Raw genomic sequence first — 13130 nt, 5'->3', positions numbered from 1 at the left:
TTACTTTGTGACATGGAGATGTTTTCTCTACCTGTGATGAAAACTACCACCATCCTTTCTTCAGAATCCTAAAATGTACAGTATATAATTTATAAATGTTAACTATTAAGTGAAAGGAATCAGAAAGTCTACTGAAGGGAAGAGAGGGGGGAAGAAGTAGCCTGAGTACATGGACGTTGTCTTGGAATACACCAGGAAAAAAATATAGATACTGGCATCCAACTAGTATGCATTAAAATAAAATCCTGAATCAAACATGGGAAGTCAATTTCTTTGTGTCATTTTTTTTAAAATCAGCAAAATAGTAACCTTGAATTCTACTCTACGGGGCAGTTGTGGAAAATGAGATGACACGTAAAGCACCTACCTATCATAAGAAGAGTTCAGGAAATACTGGTTTGCTTATCATGTTATTTTGTGTTATGACTAAATCGGGTCTTGAGAGTTAAATTTAATCTACCTGGAGCTTAGACTTAAAAGTTTAACTCCTCTGACCAGAAATTAAACCCTCAGCTCTGAATTCTTCCTATGACAAGTCACAATCCTCATCCTGACACTCACCTCATACGGCAAATAAATGATCTCCTTGAGCCCATACACATCCTCATGGAAGACTGCTGACCTTCCTTTTTCACTGTTCCAGTCTTCAGATCCAGGATACGCCCTGTAAAGGATGTGAAGGAGAGTCTGGAGTACATTCTTGTGTGCAGAGAAGAGGGGGAGAGATACTGGAGGCAAAGCTAAGTAAAATAGCCTATCCACACTCTTCAATCTCCTTGCTTATAACAGAATAAGCCAAGTATGAGATGGATTTTTTCCAAGTCTAAAACACCTCGATTCCCATCAATGAATCTTACGCTTTAGTTCAAAGGCAGCACTGGAAATAGCTTTGTGCAAGGCAAGGGAGGACAGGAGCAGAAGTAGGTAGAGCTGGCAAAAAAGAGCAAGGTTATATTCTTGGGACTGATTATTTTTATACACATGCATGTACGCACACACACACACACAAACACACACACACAGTGAATGTCATTGGTTTAAAAACAAATAATTTTATATGCTATAGAAAAACGCATCTGTCTCGTGCTAAAATTGTCCCTCCTATATCATATAGAAACCAAATGGGAACGTTTGAGAAGAACTAGAAAAATGAAATCCATAAAAACATAAAAGAAGGGAAAGCTAAATACCAACATTAATATGACCATAACGGATTTGATTTCTATTACCAGCTTTAATCTGCTTCCACATTAAAATTTTTTCCAGATTGCTTAGGAGCAGATGTGACTTATTTCCTTCAGCCAAACTCTGGCAAAAGGACTAAATAACATTAAACAGAGGCAGCTGGGGGGGAGGGGACAAAAACAAGACAGAAAAATAGTGCAGATACAACAAACAAAAAACAACTGAACAATAACCATTCCCCTCTAAAATAAAAATCTATCATCACAGAACCAAGTACAAAGTCAAAGCCAAGCACAACTTGGTAGAAAAAATACCCAGTAATTACCCATACAAATGAGACATAAACATGGGTAATTTAATTCTTTTAAAATGACAAGGGAGGTGGTGGTATTGTAGGTTTGGCCTTTATGGTGTATTTACACTAATATTAGGATTAAAGTAAAATTTTATATAAACACTGTCACTAATGAAACATTTTCTAGGGATGAGTTACAAAATATATTACTTGCATGTGGATAAAAAGAACAGATTATATTCATGAAAGAAGAAAATTCTAAAAGTTTTGCCAGATACAATGGGAAAATTTAAGCGTTAAAATACCTCTTCTATCTCAGAAAAAAAGAAGAAAGGATTTGCTATTCATTTCCCATCTATGTAACTCATACCTGTCAGAGCATTTTCTGAAGTGGAAAGCTGCTCACGAAGTTTGTCCACATCATCTGGGTGCACCTGATCATACAGCGTGCTACCAAACCACTCAGACTGTGGTTGGTTCAAAACTGGGGTCACTGAGTCAGAGACGTATACCACCCGGCCTGTCTCACATGAGACAATAAACAGAAAGCCGTCTGCTGCCTCCAGGATCAAATGTTTCAGTTCCTGCCCAAGGAAGAGAAATACAAGTTAATACTGAACTCTCTTGAAAAACACAAATATTACTATGGAAAGAAGGAAGACCCTTCAGATCATATGTATCTTTCCATAAACAACGGTGGCCTTCTGTTTGACCCACAGGCACAGCTTTGTACCTTAAATATAATCACCTTCACTGACAAGGTAGCTTTTTCCAATAGGTAGCTATCAATGTGTGTATGTCACTATCCACCTCCCTCCTCTTTACCTCAGATCTCAAAACAGGTAATAAAAATGCTTACCATTAACAAAAATTAAGTTCTTGATCTCACCCTCTCTGGTCTCTTAGGAAGCTCTACAAATATTCATATTCTCTTTCCCCTCAAATCTTAAACATGATCAAGTTTTCTTAATTCTATACAAAACTTCCCTCAACTCTGCCCAACTCATCTTCCAGGGCCAAGCTTAAATTAAGAGTAATGTTATACTCACCGGCTCTACTGTCTTACTTTTCATGTATTTCTCAGCCCATCTGCAATCTTCACTCTCAACCACTACATCTTTTTTCAGCAGGTTACTATTAATCATGTATTCTTAACTGCCAACTCAAGTGCTCTTTCCCGAGTCTGGACACAACGTCACTACAGATCTGACAGTGTTGTTCATTCTATCCTTTAAAATTTATTTCTGCCTAGCTTCTATGACACCATTCTCGAACTTTTACTTCCTTTTCAAATGTCTGTTGTCTGCTTCAAGCTCCTTTTCCTCTGTTCAAGTGCGGGCATTTCCAACATTCTATCTTAAGTTCTCTCCTCTATTTATTCCATACTCTCTCTCAGAGAAATCATATCCACTTCTCCACTACGAAATGATACACAAGTCTACATTTCTAGACTTGCCTAAAATCTACTAAGCATCTCCAAATAGACATTCTATCAGCAATTCAATTTCAACATCTCGAAACCCAGCATTATTTCCTTCTTCAAAAACTATCCTCTGTGCTCTTCCAGCACTCTCTTTCTTGACTAACAATATCCCCTTCCTCTCAGGGTATAGGTCTAAAAAATCTAACTAATCTCTCACACTCCAGTGATAACCCAGCTTATCAATTCTATTTTTGAATGCAACGCCACTTAGTTATCTCATGCCAAGACTAATGGTCTCCCTGCTTTCACTCTTTTCAGTCCATCCTCAAAATGCTACCACATTTCTTATAGCTACCCATTGCCTAAAAATTAAAATCTAAGTTATTTAACATAACACTTAAATATTCCTTCATCAGGTACTATCCTATCTTCCCATTATCATCTCCCAGGGCATGGTAAACTGATTTTCCTTGAATAACCTGATTATTCTCACAGGGCTTTTAATCAAGCTATTTCCAATATTTACAACACTATTCCCCTACTCTTCGTTTTCCATATTTACATTTCTACAAGACTTATTATTGCACCTCTGATATGGATTGGATTCTGTGTTTATATCATGATTTATTTATTTACACATGTTTTTTACCTGTGACTACCTCTTACCACAGAGAAGGCAATGGCACCCCACTCCAGTACTCCTGCCTGGAAAATCCCATGGATGGAGGAGCCTGGAAGGCTGCGGTCCATGGGGTCGCTGAGGGTCAGACACGACTGAGCGACTTTACTTTCACTTTTCACTTTCATGCATTGGAGAAGGAAATGGCAACCCACTCCAGTGTTCTTGCCTGGAGAATCCCAGGGATGGGGGAGCCTGGTGGGCTGCCGTCTATGGGGTCGCACAGAGTTGGACACGACTGAAGCGACTTAGCAGCAGCAGCAACCTCTTACCATTCTTTACATTTCTAACAGCACAAAGTACCTGGTTAGCTCACAAAAAGTGCCTAACTGGAAACTGTTGAATCAATATCTGTATGTATTCTGTTAGTACCAACTGATTAGCTATTTCAATGTACATATATATATAATCTGTGCTATATGTGCTTTCATATAGACCATCCTATTTGGAAAAATTTTACTGCTTTCTTCTAAACCACATTCCTTCCTTCTGATCCTCTGAATAAAAGTATGGCTGCTGCTGCTGCTGCTGAGTCACTTCAGTCGTGTCCGACTCTGTGCGACCCCATAGACGGCAGCCCACCAGGCTCCCCCGTCCCTGGGATTCTCCAGGCAAGAACACTGGAGTGGGTTGCCATTTCCTTCTCCAATGCATGAAAGTGAAAAGTGAAAGTTAAGCCGCTCAGTCATGTCAGAGTCTTCGAGACCCCATGGACTGCAGCCCACCAGGCTCCTCCGCCCATGGGATTTTCCAGGCAAGAGTACTGGAAAAAGGATGGCATTACAGGTCAATTTTTTCTTCCTTGTACTTCCTGTATTTTCTGAAATTTTCTGCAATAAATAAGTGATACTTTTAACAATCAAAACAGAACATGGCTACCTTATACTCTTTGAAGTCTCTGCTGACTGTTCTCACTCAGGCCTAGCCGCTCTATTTACTTTAGCCATCCAGCTAGTACATATGTATTTGTGTGCGTCTGTGTGCTCAGTCTATCAGTTGTGTCAGACTCTTTGCAGCCCTATGAACTGTAGCCCGCCAGCTCCTCTGTTCATGGGACTTCCCAGGCAGAAATACTAGAGAAGGTTACCATTTCTCCTCCAGGGGATCTTCCCGACCCAGGGAGGGAACCCATGTCTTCTGCATTGCAGGTGGATTCTTTACCACTGAGCCATGGGGGAAGCCAACACATATATTTAATCCTATATAAATTGTTAATAAGTTCTTTAAAGCCATTTCTTCCCATACTCATTTTTCACTTATGTGTGTATCCTGCTACTCACATATTCATATTCAAACCGAGTTTCTGAAAAGCTGGAAATGTTTCTACCTTCTATTTCTCTCATAGTGCATCGAATGTAACAGAGCGTATCTCTAAGCAACAACAACTGCCTGTTAGATTCCTTTCATCACTAAAACTGGAAGCTGCTTCAAGAAAAAGAAATATATTACTTTCATCTTCTATAACCCTAAAGCCAAGGAAAAGGACTGGTTCTTTGGGGATGAACACAGTCATCCCCAAGATTCCACTGTTCTTCTACCCTGAAGACTGGATTCATGAGTAAAGTTCTAAAATACCTGTAAGCGTGCTAAATAGTTTTCACAATTCTTCTCTACTTCTGTTTCAAAGCTAATAAATGGTATAGTCAGGGATCAAAACTCACTTTCCTATGACCTGAATATTTCCTTCAGAGCTGAATTCCTATCCTTTAAAGAATCTACAGATTCAGCTCTGCTCTGACTCCCAATATAACACACACTTCAGGATTATGGGCATCCACCCCCAAAAGATCAAAACTTTCAAAAAATTCTAGACCCCCTCATGTGTGCTTCCCAGAGACCTGATCAGTGAGGAAAGACGGCTTGTAGGTGCCGTCGGTGGACGTGTTGCCAGTTCCTCTCAAGGACTTCATGTGAGAAACTGCCATGCGTAAGATGGTTAGCTTGTCTGGTTTCCGAGCCAGGGCGCTACAGGTGGGTACCATGTCTGACAGTTCTGTTATGTAGGCTGTCATCTTGTTCCGTCGTCGCCGTTCAATCTCACTGTGGTTTTCCCTGCATGGAAAGAGAGAGAGAGAAGCCCCATCCAGGTGGTCATATCTGGCCACTTGGGAGCAGGGACAGTGATATGGATACCAAGTGAGCTGCTGAAGAAATGTGGTACTTAGATTTAGTAGTGCTTAAGTCTCTGATGTTAAAGTCTGCCAAGCTTCTCATGCAGAGCAAGCATGGAATAGAAACTAACGAGGTAGACAAGAGTACAAGCAGATACCAGCAAATCTCTCTAACTCCTGGAAACTTCCCTTCCTGTGTAAATTACCACTCCCTCAGAACAAAAAGTGTTTTAAGAAATGACAATCTTAAAAAATGTTGATTTTATTCACTTCAGTTCCTCAGCTTGGCTGATTTCTTATTTACCAATTCAACTTTTTAAAGGCTGAAAACATAAAACGACCAATTTTTTCCAACAGAAGTATGTTGCTCAACAGTTGATACAAGAATTGATTAGTATAGACTCCCTTGATCTATAAAATATTGTTTATTCTAAGTATCTCTCTTATTCTCAACACTAGGAGGCAGAACTGGAAGTTCTACTTGTCCCCCTAATGGACAAGGCCCTAGCTTCTCTATCTGGGTGTGGTGCCAGTACACTGAGCTCAAGAGATTTATAAGATGCCATTTACTAGAAGTCCCTTATGATGCCCAATTTGGGACAAAGTGAACTGGAGAACAGGATGCTTAAGAACAGACAATCTGGATCTCACCAGGGAGAGCAGAACACATCTCCAATACTGACTTTCTCAAAATCAGGGTAACTGCTGCTGCTAAGTCACTTCAGTCGTGTCTGACTCTGTGCGACCCCACAGACGGCAGCCCACCAGGCTCCCCTGTCCCTGGGATTCTCCAGGCAAGAACACTGGAGTAGGTTGCCATTTCCTTCTCCAATGCATGAAAGTGAAAAGTGAAGTCACTCAGTCGTGTCCGACTCTTCACGACCCCATGGACTGCAGCCTTACCAAGCTCCTCCGTCCATGGGATTTTCCAGGCGAGAGTACTGGAGTGGGTTGCCATTGCCTTCTCCACAATCAGGGTAAAATTACTGCTAAAAGTATAATTCAGTATTTTTCAAATTGGATTTCTGAAAAGCCTAACAGTTCCTCAGTATCTTTCATAGGAATGCTTCAAGGAGAGACTCAAACAACATGCTGCATTCCTATTTCTGTTTTGAGCAGCTTTGCTTTATCTTTTTTACGGACTTCTATTACCACTAAAGATTCTATCTGAACAAAAGTTCTCTGCCAAAACAAACAAAAAAAAAGAAAACAATGAATCTAACTTAAATCTCTTTTTTATGATTAGAGCAAACTAATGTCCAGTAGTTAACCGACTTTTCCAAGGGCGGCCCCCATTCCCAATGAATGCAACGTTCTTCCCACCATACCACACGTTTTACGAAACGTGAAAGTGTTAGCAGACATAAGTTAAACTGGCAGCAAAATGAGACTGTGACCCAGCTGAAAGAGATAACAATAGGTCTCACAGCGTAGGTCCATATTTAGTTACTCTGCCTGAGAAACATAAAATTCTACTCTTAAACATAAAGCACCCATTTCCTTGTACCTGACAGGTTTCTGACACTGAAATCCAGAAGACTGATCTTTTAAATAGCCACATCAAGGCTGCTGAGCGTTTCTAAGAAACCACAAGATTCACTCACCAAAGCCACACCAGTACTGCTGTGACAAAGTAATCTAGGCTGTGAGTGTACCCAGGAAAATAAAGGTGAGCTTTCTAGAAGGGTGTGGAGTAAATACTGAGGCCTAAAGACTAGGAACTAATTGCAAACACAGATATATTTATTGGCTTTCTGATAAAAGAGCATTTTCCTGCTGAAGTATCGACTGGCACAGCTGCACTGTTTCTAAAAGCTTTTTATTCTGCGAAATTTAGTGTGCTAAGATAAAGATAAAAAGAGAAATCTATAAAACTAATAGCAATTTCTTAAATTCTTAACTTCCCTCAACTCACCCACTTTCTGGTGGGGGAAGCCAAAGTTCCTATTATATACAAACTTCTAAAAATCTTGTCCTCTCTTGACACAAAGAAAAACATGAAGAGAAAGGGGAAGAAAAGAGCAGAAATAAGAAAAAGGATAGAAAAAGCAGCAGCATCCACTTCATCGTGCTAAAAGATACCATTTTCCTACCTGGCGAGTCTCTCCTTATCCGCAGAGCTCTGCTCATCATCCGACCTAAAAACAGAATTAATGAACTAAGCTAAACGTAAAATAAAAAGAAGGAAGGAAGGAAGGGGGTGGGAGAAGGAAGGAAGGGAGGGAAGAAGGGAGGAAGGAAGAAAAGGGGGAAGGAAAGAAGGAAGGGGAGAAAGGGAAAAAGGAAAGAGGGAGGAGAAAGGGGGGAAAGGAAGGGAAGAAAATAACAGAAAAAAACAGATGCAGAGAAGAGGGGGAAATGGAAATATAGACAAGAACCTTGCCTGTACTCGACAAAACCATCTGTCAGAATAAAGGAAAAGTAACTTACAGGACAAAGGTCAACATAAAAGCAAGCCCAATATTCATTATAAATGAACATAATCTGAGCAGAGAAAGCCAATTATCTCTTTAGAAACCAAGCAGACATACTATCTGAATAAGAATGAAACAAGGGGTACCATTTTCACATACTGCTTCCAATCTGGAAAGAAAGTAATATTCACATATGCTATTTCTACACTGAAAAATAAAAAAATCAAACAGTAAATCATGTCAAGAAAGTCAAACAAGTGATCACAAACACAATCTCTCAATAACACACATACAGCACACATGTGCTCACAGACAAAATAACCAACCAGGTTTCCCTGGAGAATTATATAACTAAAACTAAGAGCTAGGTATCTAGTATATCCCCTATCAATGATTTGATCTTGAAGTGGTATATTTCTCTTCTGTTGCTTTCCCATTTCTCTGCAATAAAGCCATAACGTTGCTGGATCCTAGATCAACTCCCTCTTCCCTGGAGAGGGCTACAAAGGATTACCACTAAATTTCTCTGAATAACTGAAATACTATGAGGGTTTGTGGCAAGTTGGTAGTTGGTATTGGTAGTTCAGTTCATCAGTAATCAATTCCATCTTAAATATATACATAAGTATGTGTATATAAAGATATTAAGAATAGATTAAGCAAAAATATCTAAGTATGATATATTGACAGGCTGAAAAACCAGCTATTAAAAAATGACAACTACAATGATTTTATCAATACACAGGGAAATTTCTAGAAAATGGTCAGCAGGGGGGAAAAAAGAGACAAAAAAATAACACAGTAATGACAAGAATCACCTGAGAACTTATGCATATTGACAAGAGAAAGAAAAAAAAGGTGATATTAAGTAAAGTTTCATATTCACTGGGTTATTGTAACTCCTTAACAAACTACAAATATTTTTTCAAAAAGTTGGGAAAATTCACTTCATCTTTTGAAGACACTCCACTGAATCCCAAACGAGAATATTTGAGGTGAACTAGCTTAACAAATCTTAAAGAAATGAGTTCTGGGAATTCCCTGGCAGTCCAGCAGTTAGCATGCCACACATTCACTGCTGAAGGTACCAGTTCAATCCCTGGTCATGGAACTAAGATCACACAAAGAAATGAGCTCTGTTGTTTACAAGTTAAATATCTAAAATTACTATTACTACTCCTACCAATACAGATCCATAATCCCTTATTTACTTCAATATTTCCAAATAAAATACAGAATGTATAAAAATTCACATTAAGCAAGGCAAATGAAGACTAAAACAGTTCAGGTCATGTTTTCATAGCTTTCTGGAATTTCAGTCAAGAGACTGTGAAACCCATACCACCACTATTATTTGACAACTTCACTTTCTAATGCAGTTTTTTAAAAACTACTGCCCAAATATCTACTATTAACTTCACATTTGAGAGATGATTCACAGCCTAAAGTGTTCGTAAGTATCTACTTCAGATTTGAAGTAACTACAAATTCTTCAGAAACCTTTAAATCTGCTCCTTTTCTATTGCCACTGCCACCACTCTAGCCCAGGCCCTCATGATTTTATCACTGTCTTATTGTTTCAACGGTCTCCCATTTACCTTCTTGACTACAGTGCTTCTCTCTAATGAGTCCTATATAAAGCTACTAGAGAAAAATTCATATGCATTTTATATTAATACATTATCATTTCATTCAAAGCTTATGATGGCATCTCACTGCTTCAGAGTAGTTTAAAACTACTCTGATTGATATTGCTTAGCCCTTGACATCAATGGTTCTCAACGTATGGGCCCCAGACTAGCAGCATCAGCAATGAATAAGTAGTAATTGCTTAGTTAAGCAGTGGATTTTGCATGATTCACTTTTCTGATGTGGTTGCAAATTCAATTTTTAAAACACAAATAATTTACTGCTTAACAATATATAGAATAAATGTTCTAAGAATAAACCAATATCTGAGTTGAGAGGATTTGTTTAATATAAACCAAAGTGTTTTTCATGCTCTAGACAGGTAACTTAAATGTATTTCAATAAAAACTGCACTCTTTGTGTAAATTGTTTATTTGCTGTCATCTTTAAAAGAATAAAATCATCTGTAGAGATTTTATAGATCCACTTAATAATAAATGCAACCAAGAAATTAAATATTGTTTGTGTTTCTGTGGACACCCAGCAAGCACAATGTGTAGCTATTTATCACATATATAAAAACACTGTTTAAGTATATCATTAGTTTGGTGCCATAAGTCTGAAGCCATGTTACCTGACCATAAACAACAACTGTAATACTAATTTTCACCAGTTGAGACTGGGCAGAGAAATTAACTCTCATTGAGAGAAAATTAAAACTGAGAATTTTTAAATTGCCTGGTCCCACAACAAGGACCAAGATGCTCTACTACATTACCTGGCAAACCGCTCCTTATCATTAGACATCTGATCATCATCACACCTGAAGGAGAAAAAAAAAGATTAATCCAAGGCATTACACTTGTTATATCTATTTCATTCTGCAAGGAGAACCAGAAAGGGGTAAAAATATTCAGCAAAAAAAGCCAACTGAAAAGGCAGCACAAAGCAATAGAGATAATATCATCTCACAGAACTTAAAAATCCATGATTATTATTTGTCTGTTTTCTAATGTCTCCTTTACTCTTACTTACCAAACATTCCAAAAAAAGATGTTGAGCTCATGAGGGCACAGCTGACTGCCCTGTCAATACCTCCCTGAGGTTAGAGATAGTTTTGTTTTTCTTAAATTATGTCAAAAACCATGTAACATCAAATTTGCCATCATAACCAGGTTTAAGTGTATGGCTCAGTAGCACTAATTATATTCACACTGGTGTACAAAGTATCTCTAGAACTTTTTCACACTGAAAAACAAACTCTATAGCTACTGAACACCATCTTCTCATTCTCTGTCCCCATCCCACCCCCAGCTCTTGACAACCACCACTCTATTTTGTCTCTCTGATTTTGACACTTTACAGCCTCACATAAGTGAAATCATACAGTATTTATCTTTTTTTGACAGGCTTATTTCATTTAGTATAATGCCCTCAAGGTTCATCCATGTTAGGTAGTATGTGACAGAATTTCCTTCTTTTTTAAGGCTGAGTAATATTCCATTTGTGAGTGGATATGTGGGGTGCTTCCACCTCTCAGTTACTGTGAAAAATGGAGCAGTGAACATGAGTGTACAAATATCTCTAAGATCTTGCTTTCAATTCTTTTGGATATATAACCAGAAGTGGCACTGCTGGATCATATAATATTTCTGTTTTTAATGTTTCAAGGAACCTCTGTACTGTTTTCCAAAGTGGCCAGACCATTTTACATTCCTACCAACAGCGCCCACGAATTCCAATTCCTCCATATCCTTACCAGTGCTTGCTATTTTCTGGATTTTTTGATGGTACCATTCTAATGGCCTACTCATTGTAGTTTTGATTTGCATTTCTCTAAATGATTAGTAATGTTCAGTGTCTCTCCATATGATTTTTGGCCATTTGTGTATGTTCTTTGGAGAAATGCCTATTCAAATCCTTTGCTCATTTAAGCAGGTTGTTTTTTGTTACAGGAGTTCTGCAAGTATCAATCAGATATACGATTGGCAAATATTTTCTTTCATTCCATATGTTACCTTTCCACTGTGCTTCCTTTGATGTGCAGAAGTTTCTAAAAGTCTTAAATTTTGATTTAAACAATGAACGATATCTCTTTGATTAAGAAAACACAATCCATTCATTTCAAGAACGTCTACTTAACAAGCTGATGCATCCTGTTTGCTACTACAGAAATCACAAAGGAGGATGTGTTGAAGAAGGTAAACCTAACTATGAAAATACCACTCTCTTCTCCGGATGGTCTAAATTTTCCTCTTCTCACTGCTATAGGACGTAACAAAAATCCATCAGCTTTGGGCAGAAAGAGCCTTTGTGAGACAGGTAAGACTCACAAAATTTTCAGTTAAACCAGTTATTTGTATTACAGCCCAAATTTATACTTCACAGGCTATATAAATCCTCAACTAATTTGACCCCAAAATTTTTCTTTGAAAATAACTGGAGAGGTGTAGTGGAATTTCAGCTCAAGGACAAATTTTTGTTTCTAAGACACAAAATATACTATAAATCACACGCTACAAACTCTTAATGAAAAAAGAGACCTATAATTTACATATTAACTTTGAATCTCAAGAATGTATCTTCCAGGTCCTTGCTACTCAAAGTGTGGTTAGTGGACCAGAAGCAGGAGCATCACTTAGGAATCTGTAAAAATGCAGAATCTTGGGCGCTATCCGAGACCTAACAAATTATAATCTTCATCTTGTCAAGAACCCGTTGGTGGATTTGTACCTGCATTTCTTTGAGTTTGAGAAGCATTATTTTAGTACTAGCAACTCTGATATTGTATATAGAATTTCAAATCCTTCATATTCTTAAAAATTATTTCATAGTGTTGTCTGGAGAATATAAGAAAATGACACTTGAACAAAGTGATGAAAAGAGGTAATACATTACAACTTGGATCCACCAAGGAGACTGATTTAATCCACCAAGTATTCACCAAGTATTAAGCTGATTTACAGATTTACAGATACAATGCAAGTAAGACGTTCACTCCCAGACCAAAGTGGAAAATTCCAATTAAAAAAATGTACTGGGAATTCCTGTTTAGGACTCCATATTCCCACTGCCTGGGGCATGGTTCAATCCCTGGTTGAGGAACTAAGATCCTGCAAGCCATGAGGCCAGAAAAAAAAAAAGTTCTGATGATCAAGTAAAAAAAATTTGGTGATGACTCTCCTGGGCATGCATAATGACCTATTTGGTAAGATCAATTATGAATACTTTTCTTTAAGGTTGGGGAAAGGACAAATCAACCTTTTAAAATTTGTGTGTAGTTTGTGACTACCAGATTTTGTGGAATGGAAGCAATGACTCAGGGCTAGAGCTAAATGACAGTAATAAATAAGACTAGTGATTACCTCTATCCCATTCATATACACATCTACTA

The 13130-nt window shown here is 38.1% G+C and overlaps 1 protein-coding gene across 2 annotated transcripts in view; it reads right to left on the bottom strand.

Annotated features, from left to right (window-relative positions):
• The window catches only part of ARNT (aryl hydrocarbon receptor nuclear translocator), a 66895-nt gene that overhangs the window by 18834 nt on the left and 34931 nt on the right, over positions 1 to 13130 (bottom strand). For both annotated transcript variants that reach the window (XM_010838688.1, XM_010838689.1), the window contains exons 4-8: positions 10515 to 10559; positions 7787 to 7831; positions 5421 to 5634; positions 1851 to 2064; positions 562 to 664 (exon numbers count right to left, since the gene is read on the bottom strand). In XM_010838688.1, coding sequence (XP_010836990.1) covers positions 562 to 664; positions 1851 to 2064; positions 5421 to 5634; positions 7787 to 7831; positions 10515 to 10559 — 621 coding nt within the window. The remainder of the gene's footprint in view (positions 1 to 561; positions 665 to 1850; positions 2065 to 5420; positions 5635 to 7786; positions 7832 to 10514; positions 10560 to 13130) is intronic.

Source organism: Bison bison, unplaced genomic scaffold (assembly GCF_000754665.1).
Source record: "Bison bison bison isolate TAMUID 2011002044 unplaced genomic scaffold, Bison_UMD1.0 scf7180017864104, whole genome shotgun sequence".
Lineage (NCBI taxonomy): Eukaryota > Metazoa > Chordata > Mammalia > Artiodactyla > Bovidae > Bison > Bison bison.
Note: the sequence above shows the minus strand (reverse complement) of the source record. Positions and strands in the feature narration are given on the sequence as shown.